Source organism: Cucumis melo, chromosome 4, assembly GCF_025177605.1.
Source record: "Cucumis melo cultivar AY chromosome 4, USDA_Cmelo_AY_1.0, whole genome shotgun sequence".
Taxonomy (NCBI): Eukaryota; Viridiplantae; Streptophyta; class Magnoliopsida; order Cucurbitales; family Cucurbitaceae; genus Cucumis; species Cucumis melo.
The window spans coordinates 21,458,910-21,480,688 of NC_066860.1; the positions used below are offsets into that span (position 1 = coordinate 21,458,910).

At 31.2% G+C, this 21,779-nt stretch overlaps 1 protein-coding gene and 1 long non-coding RNA gene across 2 annotated transcripts; one reads left to right on the plus strand and one right to left on the minus strand.

Moving 5' to 3' along the window:
* The first annotated feature begins 1,182 nt into the window (after positions 1-1,182).
* Positions 1,183-4,439, plus strand: LOC103499247 (isoflavone reductase homolog). The gene is made up of 4 exons (XM_008462215.3): positions 1,183-1,698; positions 1,807-2,047; positions 3,220-3,423; positions 4,088-4,439. Exons 1-4 carry the CDS (start codon positions 1,342-1,344, stop codon positions 4,249-4,251), a joined length of 966 nt encoding a protein of 321 aa, XP_008460437.2. The 5' UTR covers positions 1,183-1,341; the 3' UTR covers positions 4,252-4,439.
* Positions 4,440-17,369: 12,930 nt separating this feature from the next.
* LOC127149044 (uncharacterized) lies at positions 17,370-21,047 on the minus strand. The gene is made up of 4 exons (XR_007820267.1): positions 20,440-21,047; positions 18,577-18,812; positions 18,355-18,408; positions 17,370-17,601 (listed from the first exon to the last, which is right to left on the minus strand). It is a non-coding gene; the product is annotated as an uncharacterized LOC127149044 (long non-coding RNA).
* Between the last annotated feature and the right edge of the window lie 732 nt (positions 21,048-21,779).

The window sequence follows — 21,779 nt, forward strand, 5'->3', positions numbered from 1 at the left end:
TTATTTTCTTTTTCTAATTTAACTTGGGTTGTCTCTGCATTACCTGATTTTGCCTGAGTGATTTTGACGCTGTCCCTTTCTTTTTTTTTCTCTCTCTCTTTTTATTTATTATTTAATTGTTTTAATATTTGTTTTTTTTCTTTTTCTCAAAAGCATAACAAAACGACAAAATATTTATATTGCATAAAATAACTTTGGAAACAAAAAAAACCCACAGGCCAACTATCAAAATTGTCCTAGTCAACACATGAGAAATCTATCACACGCACGCGTGTAATTCCTTTTCTAAACGATCATGATGCACGATCATATAGAAAATGATACATGATAGTGTAGGGGTATGATACATGATCGTGTAGGTAGTATCAACGCTGACCACAAGAACATGTGTAATTTTTCTTCTAAACAATCATGATACGCGATCGTATAGGTAATGATACACAATCACGTACCGAGATCTAAACGACTGTATACAAAATCTAAACGATCTTGGTTCAAGATCGTGTACCAAAATCTTTTATATTTTATACACAATCTTATACTAATATCATTTAGATTTGGTACACAATCATGTACAAAGATCTAAACGATTTTTGTTCAAGATCATGTACAAGATCTTTTATATTATTTATTTCATTATTATGCTTTCTTAAACTATGTTTTTCCTTATATAATGTTCACGTTAAATTGATTTTGGGTTATAACTAACATTTTTGTACGTTCTTAAGTCATTAATAATCTTTTAAAGTTATTTAAAAATATATATATATTCTTTTGAAAAAAATTACACTTATGTATTTTGAACACTTAAAAACTAATATATCGTTTGAAAGGATTTGTTAATCAATTTTTTCTAATAACTTAGTTTTGTAAGGGCAAAAAAATTCTTATTCTATAGAATCAAGTTCGATTATTTCTAAAATTCTTGTGGTGATTGATGACATCTATACAAAAAAATCGTCTAAATCTACCCAAAAAAAAAAAAAGATTGACCTCTCCTTTTAACTCAATTTATGTGCTCAAATGATTGAAACCCATTTTGGGTTGAATTTGTAACCTAACGCATACAACGTTGCTCCATCTCACATCATTCACAAATTAAATGAAAATTTTCATGCTTATGTCATGCTTATAACCCTTAAAACGTATGTTTAAGGGAAGAATTGAATTAAGAAGAGAAAAAAAAAAAGAAAAGTAAGAAAGAGAATTTGATCTAAAAAGTGGAATAGTTTTGTGCTTTTAAATTAGAAGCGAAGCAATTAAAAGCAAAGCAATTTAAGAGATAGAGAGAGAGTGTGTGAAAAAGACTATAAAAGGAGAAAAGTTGAGTTTGATTAGAAGATGAGAATTAAAGAGAATAGAAAGAGAGGAAAAAAAATGAGAGTTCTTGTAGTTGGAGGAACAGGCTACTTAGGGAAGAGGATTGTCAAGGCAAGCCTTTTGGAAGGGCATGAGACTTATGTAGTTCAAAGGCCAGAGATTGGACTTGACATTGAGAAGCTTCAATTGCTCCTTTCCTTTAAGAGACAAGGGGCCATCCTCGTTCCGGCTTCTTTCTCCGATATCCAGAGCCTCGTTGATGCCGTGAAGCGTGTAGATGTCGTCATCTCCGCCCTGTCCGGTGTTCATTTTAGAAGCCATAGCATTCTCCTTCAACTCAAACTTGTTGAAGCCATTCAAGCTGCAGGGAATATCAAGGTCGTTTTCTCTTTTAATTTTCATTAATAAATTACACGATCCATGAAATAGACTTTCTGTAATCTCTATCAACTTGAGCTTTTAGGGTAATCAATTGTATTTGTACAGAGATTCTTGCCATCAGAATATGGAATAGATCCATCAAGAATGGGAAATGCAATTGAACAAGGAAGAGACACATTTGATCAAAAAATGGTAATAAGAAAAGCAATTGAAGAAGCAAATATTCCATTTACTTATGTGTCAGCCAACTGTTTTGCTGGTTACTTTGCTGCTAACCTCTCTCAAATGGAGACTCTTGTTCCTCCAACCCATCAAGTTACAGTTTATGGTGATGGAAATGTTAAAGGTAACCCCCCACCCCCCACCCCACAATACACCAATTATTACTGATCTTATCCAAATTATTACAATATTACCCGTTCTCTCGCTTTTTTCTAATTACAACAATTGCCCCCCTCACGTAGGAGAACATAAAATTGCACATAGTTGTTTTGCAACAATAATTTTCTTTTTCAAATAATTCTGGTTGTTTTTATTTGGGAATGTCTAAATCTTCTTACCAATATTTTTATCGCTATATTTATTAATATTTTAATTTTTTTTATCTAACATATTTGTTTTATTAAGTTTACTTTTCTAATTGATATAATTTAAGTTATTTTTTAGGTTTTTCAATCATTCAAAAGAAAAAAAAAGATAAATTTTTTATATTTGATAAAACAACAAAATTCATTACACATTTGATTGTTTTATGAAATATAAATATTTTATCTATTTTTCTATTTTTGACTATTTCTCTTATTTTTATATACTACTTCCTTTAATAAACGAATAAATATTAGGGAGATTCTTTTAAATGAAATAAACTTTCTAAAAATATCTACAAATATAGCAAAATATCATAATTTATATGTAATAAACCAGGATTAAATTAAGATAGGATAAATATCTTAACTAGTCGAGTTCTTGTTTACTAAAACTTCACTCTAACTTAACTGCGATTTAAATACTAAACTCAAGTTAGTTGTTAGAATCTAACATCTAAAATTGTAAACAATTATTTTCTATTTAAGATTCTGAAAAACTGAACCTAGTTTTGAAAGGAATTTCTCTTTTATAGGGGCAGGTGGCCAAATGGTTAATTAATGTTTTCACTTCAGTTCATAGAAGACAAATACTGAACCACTTGGTCCTTTGTGCAATTGTCTTTCTTTTTTCACCTTTGAGTGAGTTTATTTGTGTTGTCATCAAAGATTTGCTTCATCAATGATTCTTGATTTGAATAAATAGTGATAGATTGTTGATTTGTCTATAACCTTTTTATTGAAGGAAACATGGAGTTTTCATAATTTTTTAAAAATATTTAATTAGTTAGAATCGACCATAAATCCTATACCTTGACCTTGTACGTTCTAGCCAAGTTGTTTCTTCAAATCTCGAAATCTTGTTGTTTCTTTTAAATGAAAATGATGAAAGTGGTTTAAACTTAAATAATGATATGTAAAGTTTAACTTACAGTTATATACGCGGACGAAGATGACATTGCAAGGTACGTTGTGAAGGCAGCAACTGATCCTAGAACATTGAATAAAACAGTGTATATTAGGCCTCCACAAAACATTCTCTCCCAAAGAGAACTCATACAGATTTGGGAAAAGCTTTCTGGAAAAGTATTGGAAAAGATAAGTGTTTCTGCTCAAGACTTTCTTGCTAATATAAAAGGTAAACAAATTTTTGATTTCACATAGTTTTCTAGAAAGAAACTATTGTTATTTTCACGTTTCTTGTTTCAACGTCTCGAGTTTTTACATTTCGAGAAACAATAAAAAGAGAACATTAAAGAAAAGTTATCAAATAAAAGTTTGACCAATGTTAGAAAGAGATCCTCCGATTAGTAAATTTTGAAATAATTCTAGAGCCTAAAATGGGGAAAAAAAAAAACATCAAGCATGAGAAATTAAAGAAAGTGTAAAACCAAAATAGTAATGCAGCTCGGACGTATCTTAGTTAGCATTCTTTTTTGTACCATCCGACAAATTGCATGTGGTCGGATATATAATTAAGTGAGCATCGATTAAAACAGTTGTAAAACCTAGAATGCACTTTAATATTCACTAACAAAAATTATCTAAGAAATGAGACTTTCTGAATAATGTATACTAAAATGTCATTTTGATTTTTATACTTTGAAATTTGTTTAATTTTATCACTTGGTCATCCATATTAAATTTAGTTATAATTGTCAATAATTCGGCATATTGTAATGTACTTTGAAAGATGAAGTTTAAGATATATAGATTGAGAGACACTGCAAGGATGAAAGTGGAAGAAGATTCCAAATATAGATAAGAAGAAAATATATTAAAATGTAAATTTGATGGTGCAGATCTGGACGAAGCACAGCAGGCTGGAGCGGGACATTTTTATGAAATATTCTTTAAAGGTTGTTTGACAAATTTTGAAATAGGAGAAGGAGCTGAAGAAGCTTCAAAGCTTTTTCCAGAAGTGAATTACACTACCATGGATGATTATCTCAAGATCTTTTTATAAGAATAAATTATAACAATCAAAATTGTTGCTAATTTCTGCTCTCTTTTCTTTTTCTTTTTCTTTTTCTTTTTCTTTTTCTTTTTCTTTTTCTTTTTCTTTTTTAAAGAAACTTCTATTATTATTATCTTGCACCTTGTTTTCCTTCTTGCATTTCTTTTTCTAATAAATATATCAATGTGCTTTTTGAATTAGATGGTGTAAGTTCTAACTTCAACACAATATACCAAGATGTTTGAATGATTTTCGCAATAAATCTTAGTTAGAATAACACACCTTATCCATGGAATGGTCTTTTTTAACATATCTTATTCACGAAATGGTCTTCCTAGAGATTGTGTTTCTCTCTCTTGACCTTCCATTAGGTATCTTGATGGAGAGGCAGAGAGAAGACCGATGCATACGGTTCAATCAAGTATTTAATTAGGATATTATCTTTTACTTAATGAATCTAATAAATAATATGCTCAAAAGATAAGACAGCAAACAATGCACATAGGCCACATTAATAATAATATTATATTTAAATAAATCAAGCTAACAGGTTTATGATATGGATTAGGATCCAATATGAATTGTATTAGTAAACTTTAATTTTTTTTTTTTACTTAGTTCTTTATATCTGTTTGAAGGATAACAATTGTTTGAAGGATAACAATAGAATGGGTTAAAATTGTTATGCAATCTAAAGAGATAGTTGCAAATATAGCAATTATACTTAAAATATTAGCATATATAGCAATATTTAAAAAATTACAAATATAGTCAAATCTATCAAAGTCTATCTATGATAAAGTGATATATGGTTGATAGACCATGTTAAAAATATTAGCCTATCACTGATAGACTAATTATAGAAGCCTATCACGATTATATTTCCAATTTTTTTAAAATATTGCTATATAGTTAATTATTATTTTTATAACTGCTTTCCCATTATAATTATCCTAATCTAAAACATGTGTTTCAATTGAACAATTTGGACTCGATTTGTAATACTCAAACTCTTTTGTTGTCACACAGTTTTCAACCACCCATTTTTCTACCGTTTTCATTGCTTTACAATTCTATTTCTTTTTTGCCTTTGACTCTTCATGCATCCTAAAATCTCTTAGATTTTCAATAATCTAATTACATTCGAGTTTTGTGGACCGATCATCCCTAATTGTTAAACCTAAGTCTTGGTAATTACAGAGATGCATTAAATATGGTTCTTGAAAAGATAGAGGTTGAAGTTAATGAACTTTAAATTTGATAGTTGGGAGTAAGACTTTTGGAATGAAATTTAAGATCTTTCAAATTTGTGATTCTTGTGATAGAATGTATGTAAGACATTCAATCTAACCTTAACCAAGTTTGATTTTGGAGTGACTCAATTTAGAATAAAATTTCCAAATCTTACTTTTAGATTTTCAAAGTTTTAGCTTTTTTCTATTGGTTGATTTAAATTTTCATAAAGAGGTGTTAGTTTATTAGATTCAAACATTTTTATTAATTTCGCAATATAATTTGGACCTTTGGATCGAGGATTATGGTGGCCTTCTCAATATCTTGTTTTTGAGAAAGATTATTAATTCACTGTTAAACCTTATGATAAATCGTGTCATATTTCAAAGTTTCTATGTTTTAATTTGTGTGTGTTATCCACTTTTCTTGTCGTATTTTCAAAAGGAAAAGAAACTTTGAAAAAACTCGAAAGAAAAAGGGAAATCGTCAAAAATTGACAAAATATTGGGGTTTTTAAAAAATATAACAGAGCGGTAAAATATTTATATTACATAGAACAATTTCGAAAATGGAAAAAGTCCACAGGCCCACACAATAAAAAAGTACCAAAAATGCCTCATCAACACGTGATTAATTTGGCACTCACATGCGCAATATATTTGGCACTCGGTACACGATCTTGTACCAAGATCGTTTAGATTTGGGTAACATTTCTTTCAAGATTCATTTGTACACGATCATTTTGATTTGACTATTCTTTGCTACATATGTAACGCCCAAAAATCAGGTAATTTTAAATTTAATTATCTTAATTTGATTTAATTATTTTGAAATTATTGGGGTGTTATTTTGAGATATTTGTGGAGAATTATTTAGGGAAACTTTCCTAAACATAACAAATGAAATATTTACGGTCTGTGTAACAAATCCCATAAAGTTAGTCATTTTTTAAATATTCTAGGTTTTCCCTTTCATATTTTTATCATCTCTCCAATTTTTTCTATCGTCTTCCTCTGTACACTTCTTTTTTAGATGCGATTTCTTCCATTTTTTTAGATTTGGTTACCTAAATCTATTTTTTTATATCGTCTTTCTCTCTTTTTTTAGGTGCGTACATATCTTTCTTCCTTTTTCTTTTTTTTTTTTTTTGTTCATTCACTACATGTATCGTATCGTCTTTCTTCTTTTCTTTTTTTACGTTTACATTAGCTAACCAAATCCGATGGTGTATAAGAATTTTGAAAAAATTGGTTTGAAAAAAAATCGTTTATACCAATTTTTGAAGAAAAAAATTTGTTTAAATTTGGGGTAGCCAAATCTAAACGATCATGTAGCCAAATCTAAACGATCGTATACCAAATTTTGAAAAAAAAAATCGTTTAGATTTGGAACCCCAAATCTAAACGATCGTGTAGCCAAATCTAAACGATCGTATACCAAATTTTGAAATAATGGTTTAGATTTGGGGTAGCCAAATCTAAACGATCGTGTACCCAAATCTAAACGATCATGTAACTCAAATAATTAAACGATCGTGTAACAAATTAAACGATAGAATTGAAAAAACAAATATAAACGATCGTGTACCAAATCAAAACTAAATGATCCTATACCAAATATATTATACCAAATTTTGAAAAAACAATTATTTAGATTTAGGTTCTCAAATCTAAACGATCGTGTAACCAAATTTAAACTTAACCAAATTAAACGATCGTGTAAAAAAAATAAAAGATCGTGTATAAATAATCTTGAAAAAAAATCATTTGGATTGGAGTAGCTAAATGTGAACGATCGTGTAAAAAAAATAAATCATCGTTTAAAGAAATTAAAACGACCATGTTCCAAAAGAATTTAAAAAATCGTATACTAAATTAAAAAAACCAAATCTAAACGATCGTGCAATCAAATTTAAACGTAACCAAATTAAACGATCGTATAACAAAATTAAACGATGAAATTGAAAAAATAAATTGTAGTCATATTTAAATGGTCGCGTACCAAACAATAACCAAATCTAAACGATCGCAAATATATTATGGTATTTTACACGGTGGGCCTCTGGGCTTTTTCCGTTTTCGGAATTGTTCTATAAATTGTAAATATTTTACCTCTTTTTTATATTTTTGAAAAGACCCCTTTTTTTATGGAGGGTAAATATTTTGTTTTTTTTACTATTTTTATAAAAAAAACCCTTAGAAAAACGGAAATTTTCATAAATATAACAAACCGGTAAAGTATTTATGGATCGTGTAACAAAGTCCATGAAATTAGTCATTTTTTAAAATATTTTAGGTCTGCCCTTCCCGTTTATCGTCTTTCCTCTCATTCTTCGTCAACGATTTTTTTTATTTCTTTCCATCGTCTTTCTTCTTTTCCTCCTTTTTTTTCCAAATTATTATTTAGTTTAAGATCGTATATCAAATATAAAATATCTATTTTTTTCAAACTTTTATTTGGTTATTCAAGATCATATACTAAATATAAAAGACTTGAAAAAAACGTCGTTTAAATTTGGATAACCAAATATAAATGACCGTGTACAAAAAATAGCTAACTTTAAACGATCATATACAAAAACAAAAACATAAACGATCATGTACCAAAAAAATCTTTAAAAAAACGTTTAGCCAAATCTAAACGATCGTGTACCAAATAATCTTGAAAAAATAAATGATCGTGTAAACAAGTCTAAACGATTGTGTACCACAAAATCTTGAAAAAAATCGTTTAGTCAAATATAAACGATTGCGTACCAAATCTTGAAAAAAATCGCACAATCGTTTAGATTTGACTATCCAAATCTAAAGGATTAAATCTAAATAATTGTATAACTAAATTAAACGATCGTGTAAAAAAAACTAAAAGAAATAAATCGCCGAATCTAAATGACTAAATCTAAACAATCGATAGCCAAATCTTGAAACAATCGATAGCCAAATCTTGAAACAATCGTCAAACCTAAACAATCATGTACCAAATATATTACGCGTATTGTTGATAGCGTGGATGACATGACATTTTTTGTATTTTTCGTTGTATGTTTATTGGTCTTTTTCTATTTTCGAAATTATTTTATACAATATAAATATTTTGCCGTTTTGTTATATTTTTTAAAAGATCCCTCAGAAAAACATGTATACTTTTAAAAATTGATTTTTGTTTTTATAATTTAACTAAGTACTTCTTTTAAGACTCTAAGTGTTTTTATAATTTGATAATCTTATTTGGTTTTTCTTTCTTTTTCATATTTCTAAATTATGTTTTATAAACACTATTTCAAGTTATTGGTTCCTTATTTTATTTATTTTCCTTTTCCCTTTTCAAAGTAATATTTTAAAAAATAAAGTTTTGAAAATTCAGCTTATCATCCGTTTCGTAGTCATTTTATTTTTGTTTTTTAATATTAAGTATATAGATCATACTACTTCTACTTTCATATACTTCTTCATTTATTATCTACTTTTTATCAATGATTTAAAAAATCAAGCAAAATTTTAAAAATTAAAAAGAATAGATTTTTAAGAACTTTTTTGTGATTTGAATTTGGCTCGACCATTATACTTAATAAATATGCAAATCATTGTAAGAGGTGCAGATGAAATAAGATTGATTTTCAAAAACAAAAAACCAAATGGTTACCAAACGTGAACCAATTTTAACTAAAAGAAATTGACCTTATTCCAATGAAAAAATTTGTCGGCATATCTTGAAAAACGCATCGACTTATCTTATGCTGACAACATATTCAATAAACTAGTATATTTTGCACTTTACATATATGTATATGTATATGTATATATATACACTAGGGGTGTAATTGGGTTGGGTCGGGTCGGGTTTTCTTCAAAACCGATCCGACCCGAAATGTACGGACTAATTTTGAAATCTGACCCGACCCGACCCACATTCGGGTTGGGCCGAATGGGTCAGGTCGGGTCGGGTTTTTTTTTTCCCTCCTCCTCCTCCTCCTCCTCCTCCTTATTGATGAAGCATAAAATAAATAAATATGGGTATAATTTACATGAATGAAAAATTTATTTAGAAACCACTTCAATGAAAATAAATATGGGTCCAACATTATACACCAAAATAAACAATTAGCTCCTTGAAACAATTAGACACATAACTTTGTCCTAAACAAAGTCTATGAGCAAAATGCTTATTCAAGTCCACTTATTGATGAAGCATCTTTATCTCTTTTAGAAGAAGAAAAATAGAAGCACCCAATAAGGTGAAGGAAGATCGAAATTAAATATATAAATTCTCACAGTTCACACTAAAAATGAAAATGGATAAACCATGAGAATAAATAATCAAAGGCAACGATAATGGTGACAACACAAGCTTGTCCATCTCCCAAATGATAATCAAAAGCTAAATAAAGTATAGTTAGTTCTTTAATTTGTACCTAGGAGAGAAAAACATATATCTGCACTTGGATAAAAAGTAAAAACTGCACATAAAGTATATTACTAAAGTATATTACTTAAAAATGGAAAACAAAAAACAAAGGAAAATGAACTAAGAATCTTCTGAGGACATACATAGCGGGATTAAAGAGTTGATAGTAGAGAAGCTACTGGCCCTTCAAATTAGAGTTTACAATTGTGAAGGTATGAATTAATGAACATCTTCACGAGACCACCTTGTTCGTATAACCCAAAGTGCTTCCATCACTGAGCTTCAAGACTCTAAAAAAACAAGATTCGATATTTAACAAGTTAACAATTTTAAAAAAATGTAAATAAAGATTTGAGAGTAGGGATTTAAACCATAGAGTCATTATTTAAATTCTCAAATGCAGCTTCCATCTCCTTTCCTATATTTATGAATTCTAGATCAAAATGACAAACAGTTAGCTTATATAGGATAATTGAAAATTTTAAATGCGTACTTCAAAAAGAATATTATTTTCATCAATTTCTTCAGCCCCGTCAATTTCTTCAGTCATGTCATCCAAAGGTTTAGACTGAATCCAATTCTGAGCACAAATGAGTGCCTCTGCAGTTTGAGGAGTTAAAGAACTTCGAAAAGAATCTAACACCCGTCCTCCAGTGCCAAAGGCGGACTCAAAAGGCACAGTTGATATAGGAATACTGTAGATGTCCCTAGCTACTTGGCTAATGATCTTAAATCGAGAGGAATTCACCTTCCACCAAGTTAGCAAATCTAAATATTCATCGCCCATACAATCTATACGAGCCTCATCCAGATAACGAGTCACCTCTGTTTTAGCATCATCTAGACATGTTTTGTTACTTTGTTTAAATCTATCATGAACAGTAGCACGTGCCTTATAAGATCCACTAGATGAGATAGAAGGTATTTCACTTTGACTTTGAAAGCCAAATCATTCGATAGGTGTACATGATTGTGTTTGTGAATATTTTTCTTTTGACATTCTCATATAATAATCATCACACAATCGACGAAATGCTTCTTCAACCTTATTCGTCCATATTTTTGCACAATCTTCCTCCAAAAATTCATTAAAACAATAATTCACATAAGCTAGCTTGTACCTAGGGGCAAGAACTACAGAAACATACAATAATAAATTGGTGTTCTCACTTGTAGTTATACCCCAATACTTGTTGAATTTTGTCTGCATGCTTAATGTCATTTGACTCAATAATGCATTCTCATACGATGAGTATTCACGAATTATTTCTTGGATCAAACAAAGTTCATAAAAAAATATGTTTGAAGTCACAGACATAAATGCAAAAAACTTCATTGTTACCTCTGAAAAAGTCTTTAGGAACTTTACAAACACTTTTGCATTATCTCAATCTTCAGTAGTAGGAATATTATTCTTTGGCAAATAACTAGGGTCATGCTCCTCCAATCTTTCAAAAGTCTTTTGACACTTAATTTCTCCATCCAGCATAGTACAAGTAAAATCCCATCGTGTCGGAACATCCATTGTAAGACAATTTTTTGTTGACATCTTATCTTCTTTTGCAAAATCTTTAAATATTTGCAATCTAGCAGGAGATGACCTAACATACTTCACAACATTTCTGATTCGAATGATAGACACATGCAAATCTTTTAAGGCATCACTAACAATTAAATTAAGAATATGGGCACAACATCTAATGTGAATAAATTCACCATCCAACACCAACCCATTTCTATCTTTAAACTTTTTAACCAAGTAGGCAATGGCTACATCATTTGAACTCGCATTATCAACCGTTACAGTAAAGAGCCTATCAATACCCCAACCTTCTAAGCACTTTTCAATGGCTCTACCTATGGTATCTCCTTTATGATTAGCTACTTGACAAAAGTTCAAAATTCTTTTGTGCAAGTTCCAATCATCATCAATGAAATGAGCCGTTATAACCATATAATTAATATTTTGCACAGAAGTCCACGTATCCATTGTTAAACAAACTCTTTGGCCACTTCGAGTTAATGTATTTTTTAACTTTTTTTTCTCCTTCATATACATTTGAAAACAATCTTTTGCAACGGTTACTCTTGATGGAATCACAAACTTTGGATTTAATGCCCGACAAAATTGGTGAAACCCTTCACTTTCTACGAACTTAAATGGCAATCCATCCAAGATAACCATCCTAGCAAGCATTTTTCTACAATTTTCTTGAGTGAATGATGCAGCCATCAAACTACTTTCAGAATCTCCCTCTCCTTCAACATTATCTTCCAATGGATTTACATACATCTTACATTTCTCTAAATGTCTTTTTAAATTAGTGGTACCATTTCTTTTGGAATCACAAGCATATGAAGCCCCACAATGTTTACAAGCAGCCCTAGGATATTTAAGATCACATCCTTCTACTTTTATAAAATGTTCCTATACCGATGATGGTGGTTTAACCGATTTTCTTTTTCCTAACACTGGACTAGAACAACTCTGATTTGAAGTCTCGTCTACCGAGAATGAAGTCATCCTAATAATCATCAAACAAAACACATAGAAAAAAACACTCAAATCAATAACTACGAGTTCTCATACAACTCTAATTTTTCTCCTCCATTTTCCTTTTGAGGAGGGAGGGACTGTAGAAGACAAAAAACGAAGCATACATGTTCTAACGTTGCAACCTCTTCAAGAGTTTGGGAATTAACAATGGTCGCCTGTAACGTAAAGAATGGATTGATCATAACGTAGAATAAAATGCTCGTAGCTGTGTTTCCCTGCATGCATTTATACAATGAATAGAATTAATAACGCTACTGAACTAAAATATAAAAGAGAAGAAAATTGCAAAGACCAACAAATTTGCTTGAAGGAGGGACAACAGATCAAATTATCAAATTATCAGATTACCAACACATCCACCAACAATACTAGATTAACTAACGTAAGCACGCAGATTACTAAAAGGCAACTTCAAACTTGAATCAATATTAATAATATTATCAAGGTGATTGTTCAAGGACGTCCACCAGACCTCTGCAATATGAAAGAGTTCTTGAATTTTAGTTGCTCACCCATTTAACATATTTTGAATCATGTGATGAATTGTATGAACAATGTTATAATTTAAACAGAAGTAAATACATCATATATTGGCTGGAGAAATTCTCACCGAAGCATAATTCTTTCCCTAGCACCTTTTAGCTGCACAACCTAAACAAAAATAAAGAAACCCCCCAAAAAATCACTAGTGGGCTTGTCTAATTTTTCATCACAATTGAGTTTTTCTCCCAGCATTGCAAGTTTTCAACCACTTCAAGCCTATAAACATTAGATAATCGAAAACCCAAATCCCAAATTCTAAATAGTTGCAAGAAAAAGAAAGATGCATTACAACAAACACCGTACGGGCGATTTCTCAGATTCGATACAAAACATAACAAGAATACCTCAGCGGGGAGAAGATGGAAATAGAAGCATCTTGAAAGAGAATGATTGGAGGGGTTGAAGAGGTGGGTTTCAATGGCGGATTTGAAGCAAAATAGTGGAGTTTTGTAGGGGTTTTGGTTTAAGCGGAGCACATGATTGATTGTTGAATGTTGCGTCTAAAAATTAAAGAAAAATAAATAAAGAATTAGGCATTATTGAAGACATCAGACGACTTTATAATAAAAAGTTGAGAAACTTTAGTGCAATTTTAGCTTCGTTGAAGTGGGCATTACCCCATACAAAAGGGGCATGGGCATGCAAAAACAGGGCAGCAAACTTGGTTAAGGTAAAAAAAGACTGCAGACTAGAAGATAAGTAATAGTTACAAGTAGTTTACTCCAAATTGCAGCTGCAAAGACTATATCAATTTCTAATTTTCCAAAAACACACCCACCTTCCAAAAACTCAAGTGATGAAGACGATGGAATTGCGAGTGACGATGGAATGGCGAAGTGATGAAGACGAAGAGATATGCCGAGTTTGCAGACGAAGAGGTGAAGACTGAGAGGAGTCGAACTGTCGAAGACGAAGCAAAGTCGACGAACAAATTTTTTTTAACCTAATCGGTTAATTTTAAACCCGACCCGACCCGAATCAAATCAGTTCGGTTCGGTTCGGTAACGCAGTTGTTATTAACCGGTCCAACCCAAACCGAACCGAATCGGGTCAGGTCGGGTCATCGGGTCGGGTCGGTTTTTTCACCCCTAATATACACACATATACACACCGATTTCTGACGACATATTCAATAAACTAGTATATTTTGTACTTTACATATATAAATGTATATGTATATGTATATGTATATGTATATATATACACACATACATACATACATACTTTAATTTCTAGAAAATCTAAACTTAGAATTACAAACTTTTTCTCCACAACCAAAACAATAACAAATTACAAAACAAAACTAAATAATCCAGCTAATAAACCTATAAATATCTACATTTTACATTTTAAAAAATATCTACAAATGGAACATAAGTCGCAACCTACAAGTTATCTCACATCATAAAAAACAACATATAGACTCACATTTCATACTACATCTAAACTTACAACGTGAACTTTTCTCTACAACCAAAACAATGACAACTTACAAAACATAACTAAATAAGTCAACTCGTAAACCTATAAATATGAATATAAACATAAGTCTCAACTTATATTTCGTCCCACATCCAAGAAAACAAATCTACATTTACATTTCATCCTACATTTTAGACAGACTTGCATAATAAATGAGAACATATCTCCCTAAAAAAACATCTCAATTTCTACCATAACTGCAAAATAGCAGCAAATGCTCAAACAAACTTCCTATGAAGAAAATGATAGTGCATACCTATTGTGAAGTTTCTCCTTATGACGCCATAAATTGTTTGATTAATCCTTTCAAATCATCAACCTCTGCCTTCGTTGCCAGAAGCATTTTCTTTGTTGTATTCTTTGCTTCTCTCTCTTCTTGAATCTCCGCCTTTTGCATGTCAAGTTGTTCATTCAAATTTTTCATCTCAATTTCTAGTTTAATCTGTTCACCTCCAAAGAAGAAAATCAATAAGCATTTTTTCTTTTTCTTTTTATTTAATTTCTTATAAAACCAATGTTCAACGAGTTTAAATGAGAACAAAGGGCTAAAAACAAGAAAAACATATTGAGATATATAATTCTTATGCAAATCAATAAATAGCTCCTTTTAAGAATAATGAGTTTCGCTTCGCCACTACAAGAAATATCAGCAACAATAGCATCAAAAAAACGCTATAGATGATTTTCGATAGCGTTTTTGAAATGTTGTCGTAGCAAATGTTATTGAAAGTCCATGACTTTTCATAGCGTTTTTTCAATGCTATGCAAACAACTATAATATGTCACCAACGATAGCACAAATATTATGCTCTAAATGCTTTTTATAACATGAAGAAAAACGCTATCGAAACGTTTTTATAACAGTTTTTATTACGTCGAAAAATAGCTATAAACTTTCAATAGCGTTTTCAATAACATTGGAAAAATGCTATAGAAGACGTTTTATAGCGTTTTGTTTTGCGTTAGAAAAGCGCTATAAAAAGGTTTTAATAGCGTTTTTAATAACATTTCAAAAATGCTATAAAAGATTTTTTGTAGCGTTTTTTGTTACATTTGAAAAGCGTTGTCAAAATCATTCAATAGCTGTTTGGAAAAATGCTATAAACAATTTTTTGTTCCGTTTTATTATGAAGGTTGTCATCGTAATTTGCCATACTATGGTCTAATTCACATTCATCAAAATATACAATCATAATTATAACCAAAATATTCAAATTTATAACATATACAAAATCATCAACCCTAAGTTTCAAAGTCTTTAACTATTAGAACAAGTAAATTGTTAATTCAATTAAAATGACTTCATAACATATACACTAAGTTCTAAAGTCCCAAATTTTTGTAGCAATTGTTAAATTATCCAACATATATGTGTTGCTCCACTGTTTTCTTCACACATCAATCACCTAACAAAAAAAAATAAGAAGAAATATCATTATCTAATTCTAACAATAAATTATTAGTTGAAGAACTTAATAAATACCTAATTCACAAAGTAAATAAAATTTCTTACATACTTTGACTTTATCTATTGGTCATGCTACAGTAGTGCCCAAAGCATCATCAATAACAATAATGTTGGAGGTAGGCCTCCATAAGAAGGAATTTGGTATTTTCACTGTATCAACCCACACACGAACTGCATTGGGGCCAAGAGGTACATGGTGGACAAGAACAGATGGATCATTGGAAGACCATCTACCTTCAACAATGACTTCTCCTAAACCAATCCAATCTAGTAGCAAGCACTTATGGGGAGCGTTGGTAGTAACACTCTTTTTCAACAATATTATGGTTAGAAAATTCTCAAACAATAATAATTTAAAATAGCAAAGATGATTAGATTTACCGGTGGAGAATTTATGATTGGAGTAGGAGTATGAGTACGAATATGTGCCGATGATGGTACTCTTTTAACAAGATGATTAGAATTGTCATCACTTGTTTTTTCCTATATAAACAACAATGTCAAAATGTGCTATAAAAAAAATTAAGAACTTTTAAGAGTGTTAAGATAAATTTACCATGTCCTTTAATAAGGAAGTTACCACACTTTTCAACTCATCTACATCCAAAGTAAGGTTGCCACATTTTTTTTCAAGAGATGTAATGGTTTTATCTTTGTGAATTGATATAGAAACCTTCGATAGAGTCACAACAAATCTTAGTCCTCTTACATAGCCTTGATCGGGCCCAAGAACTCTACTAATTGCATCATCAATTATAGTACTTGAAGAAGCCACACGATTTTGTTCAATACGCTCCTAAACAAAAATCACATTAAGTATGCAAAAGTCATGGTGGATGGGGGTGGGTGGAGGGGCATAAGACAGTCACAACAAGCCATTTACTTAAAGGAAACAATCTACTACTCAATGGACTGCAACTACTCAATGACAAACAAGCTAACAAGAGATTGAAACATAATAAATGGCAGCAGCAACACTCATTACAAGAAATTTGACCTTTAATGTCGGTTTAAAACGGACATTAAAGGGTTTTAATGTCACTTGACAACCGACATCTTTGCGAGCGTTATTAAAGGCCTTTAATGTCAATTGGGCTTTAATGTCGGTTTAAAAAGACATTAAAGGCCTCTTTAATTTCGATTTAAAAACGACATTAAAGGCCTTTAATGTCAGTTTTCAACCGACATCTTTGATAGTGTTATTAAAGCCCTTTAATGTCGGTTGGGCTTTAATGTCGGTTTTAAACCAACATCTTGGATAGTGTTATTGAAGCCCTTTAATGTCGATTGGGCTATGATGTCGTTTTAAAACCGACATTAAAGGCTTGTTTTTGTCCATTTTTAAAAATTTATATTTATTTAATTGTTGTATTACTGTCCATTTTTTATAAACCAACATTGAATCCATATAGATAAATATTTTTTTCTCGCTCCAACAAATTAATAAAATTAATATTATTTTAGAAACTATAATATTTATCTTTTAAATTTGTATACACAAAATGAAAACTTATATTGTGTTTATATATACATTCTACAATAGTACATGAAACAAGATCCTAATACAAGACTTAAATAAGAAATCCTAAACGTCTTCTCAGTCTTCAACCTTCAACGATCGTCTGGCTATCTACACAATCGCTTAGCTTTCAATCTGATGACTTCAATCATTCTACAAGCAATATCAAAATAAACCATTTATCTGATGACTTCTGATTTCTATTATCTCCATTATTGCAAACAAACATGTCAAGCATAGTAGTAAGCAGTTCTATAGCCTGTGAGGACTCATAGGAGAAAGAAATGGTCCCCTGAAAAGGGAGGAATTAACAGCCAAAATCATTAACTTTCATTTACACCACATATAGCACACACAGGCCCTTCATGTTGTTTCTTCTGATTGACTACTTTGTTTTAGCAACATCACTTAAATGACAAAGAAGCAAAAGAATATGGAATATAAACAAACCCAGCATTCACTCTTCTTTCCTAAGCTTTAAGATTCAAATTCCTTAGTTTATGATTCTTCTAATCACAACCAGACAAGTGATTGATAGCAAAACTTCGTCATAGGGACTATTGGAAAGATGCCAACAACACAAGAACCCTACATCTGCGGCGGGAATGGACGATAACCTGAGAAACCCATGTGACACTTTGGTAGACTGACTTGAGGCCAAGCTTGTCAAATAAAGCTAACTTATGATGAAGTGGATTTCTAGGGGTGGTGACAGAACATAGGATTTCCTATAATTTTGGGACCGGCTACATTTGGTATGTTAGTGTATGGACATCTGGGTGCCTCTTCTAAAGATGATGATATAATTTGTACTGTTGCTTCATATCATAGAAATTAAAGCAAAAAATAGACACATCCAATCATGAAACAATCTAATTACCAAAATGCAGAAATTTTAACTCTCACCCCAATGGAAGAACAAAAATCTGTAGTTACATTGATTCCAAATCCCAAGTAACCCTGCACATATAAACACATTGATTTTTTCTAATTGATCATGGGTCCCTTATGGATTTCTTACATACATATAAAATCAAAACACTTGGAGAAAAACACATGAACGGTGGGAAATTTTCACTTGATTCTACACCAAATTAATAAATTAACCGTAATAAAATAAAAGTGTACCTTGAGGGTAAAGATGAGTCCCTGCACACCACATCCATTCAACCGTAATAAAACCTCGTTAAAAAGATTCAAGAGAAAGCATTGATACTGTAGCAGCTAAAATATTAGTTCTTAATTAACTCTTATAGTTGTATGTATTTTTTTCATCTTAAATGGGTAAACACACAACTTCTATAGTAACCTACTTTTGTTGTAACCTCGAAACTCAATCCAGCAACTGTTTCCTTTTTAAATTTCTGCATATAAAAGAGATTGTAAGGTGCGAGTTTCATTTGTAAAATCTTTAAAAAAATTGAAAAGCTAAAAGGAAAGAAAAGTTTTTGTACTTATAAACAAATGGTACGGATTCAAACTAAAAGAATGCAAATCAATGATATCAATCCATTTCCATGTAAAATGTTTAGTAACTTGCTGAACTAAAAGTAGCATTAATATATTCCTAGATGATTCTCACTACTAACATATTATTATTTTTACTCCTAACATATTAATAAATTCTACATGCTAAAAAAGAAAAAGGAGAGAAAAATGACAGAATTTCATGTTATTTTTTCTTATAAAAAATCATCATTTTCTCTTTTTCGTTTGGAATTTCATACTATGGTTTTCACATTTTTACTCTCGTTTGAATTTAACCTCATTTAATTGAAGTTAAAAGGAGACTAAAAATTGTCAAATCTCCATCTTACACCTTCCAAAAGTATGTTTATAATAAATTTCAAATTTCAAAGATACAAAACTTATTGTTGTAGATGAAATTAGACCAATGAAATAGGGGTCAAATAAAAAATGAACAATCAACATTGTAAAACATACAAAATTAGGAGATAGGTAAAGATAAAATCAGATAAACCTATAAGTTTCTTCATTTGAGAGTTCTCCATCTCTAACTTTGGTATTAGAGTCAACTTGTCAATCCAAATCAGAAGAGAAAGAGAAGTTCCAAATAGTTCATTTTCTATCGGCATTATCAGAAGCTTAGTTCCTTCTTAATACCATAATTAAAAAAATGAAAGAGGGACAAATTCCTTGCCTGACTCCATGTCTAAAGAAGGTCGAGTAATAATGGTTTGATTCGTTCCTATTCATCAAGACGAGGGGCTAACCTCATTAAGATACGAGGTGACGAGTGAAGCAAGTATAATCACTATATTTGAAAACAAAGATTCTTTATTTCATAAACTATAATAATAGAAGAATGACATACAAGACTGACGAGTCAATGACTCGTCATTCTTCTTATATGCTCAAACTCTCTTTACCTCATTTTTCATGCCAAGAAAGAAGAATCTCAGGTGATAGGATAAGAAACCTTAACTAGAACCCGAAACCCAAGGAGATGCGTCTTGTCTCCTTTCTTAAATAAGAAGCAAACACAGTCTTATTCGTTTGAAAGTCCTGTGACAGGATTGTCTAGAAATTGACCCCGATCAACCAATTTACACCCTAACATGAAGTAGTATTCCTTAACTTTCAAAATTATATTTATATAGTTTACATGACTTAAAAAAAATGAAAAAACAGAAGGTGTGTAATAATAGAATAGGTTCCTAAGGTTTCAATAGTTCCTCCAAAGTTTCCAGCTATTGGCAAGAAATTATAAGTGCAAGTTTGGTATTTTACTTTCCAATAAGAAAGATTCTGAGTTAAATTATACCATCTCTCTAAATTCTGGTATCCCAACAGGATTTTTCATTTTTCAAATTTCAACTTTTTTTTTGTTGGAGTTCATAACTCTAATGCTTTAGAAGCAGGAAAGGTAGAGATACCAAAACCATCTCTTTCAAATTCAAGTTTGTAATTCTTCATAAAAATTCAAAAATTAAAACAAAAAATTTCAATTCAAAAGCTCAGTCAAATTACCTCACAAATTTCAAAGGGGACACCAAAAAACAAGATAACAATCTCCACTGTCGGATGTGGACCGCCCCCGCCCAATGTCACCTAAACTAATATCCGACGCAAAGCGCCACACTCATCCTCTTGTTTGGCTCGCTGCCTGACTCTGTATTGTAGTTTCAATCACCGTCATAATCGGAGGCATCGTCGTCTTCATCGGTTACCTAGTCATCCACCCTAAGTTACACGATCAATTTAGTAACCATGACAGCCTATATACACGTTTAGATCTCATCGTGTTGATTGTACCATCTTCTAGCGAAACTCTGGAAAGTAATTCAGAAACCTTTTGCTTCCGAGCTCGTCGATGCCATTGAACAGGAAATTTTGCACCACATCCTAATGGTTAGATGCAAAGTGAAAGAATGAAGATTTTTTAAATGATACAAGAAATATGACGACGAACGAGCACGAGCTGGGTATGAGAGATGGCTGTGATGGTGGGGATGGCGACTGATCAGAGAAGAGAGGGAAGAAAGTGATGAGATTGAGAAAGGAAGAAAGGGAAGAAATGTTGAGAGAAAACCTTTCTTTCGTGGGGTTTGGTAGAGAAGAAAGGAGAAAAGAGTAAAGTAAGAGAGAGAAAAATTCAACTTTTTACAAAATGAAAAAAATAAAAAAGACCTTTAATGTCGGTTCTAAAAAACATGATGTTTAATGTCGGTTTTAAACCGACATTAAAGATAGAGCTTTAATGTCGGTTTAAAACCGACATTAAGCATCCACCTTTTGAAAACCGACATTAAAACTCATTTTTCATTTTTTCCACTCGACATTAAAGACTATATTTCTTCTAGTGACTACTCAAAGAAGCCACACGATTTTTCTCAATACGCGCCTAACCAAAAAGCACATTAACTATGCAAAAGTCATGGTAGAGGAGGGTGGGTGGAGGGGCATAAGACAGTCACAACAAACCATTTGTTTAAAGGAAACAATCTACTACTTAATGGACAGCAACTACTCAATGGCCAGCAAGCTAACAAGAGTTTAAACATAAAAAATGGCAGCAGCAACACTACTCAAAGAAGCCACACGATTTTGCTCAATACGCGCCTAACCAAAAATCACATTAACTATGCAAAAGTCATGGTAGATGGGGGCTGGGTGGAGGGGCATAAGACAGTCACAACAAGTCATTTACTTAAAGGAAACAATCTACTACTCAATGGACAACAACTACTCAATAGAACGAACTTCTCTAAGGCCTCCTAAATAAAGGAGGATATATATATATAAAAAGATGAACATTGCAAATGGGAGAACTTACATATAGCTTGGTGAGTGTAGAAAAGAATGGAACA

Coding starts and splice junctions, on each gene's coding strand:
- LOC103499247 (XM_008462215.3), top strand. CDS start 1,342: ATGAGAATTAAAGAGAATAGAAAGAGAGGAAAAAAAATGAGAGTTCTT. Junction 1,699..1,806: donor AAGCTGCAGGGAATATCAAG/GTCGTTTTCTCT, acceptor GTATTTGTACAG/AGATTCTTGCCATCAGAATA. Junction 2,048..3,219: donor TGGTGATGGAAATGTTAAAG/GTAACCCCCCAC, acceptor TTTAACTTACAG/TTATATACGCGGACGAAGAT.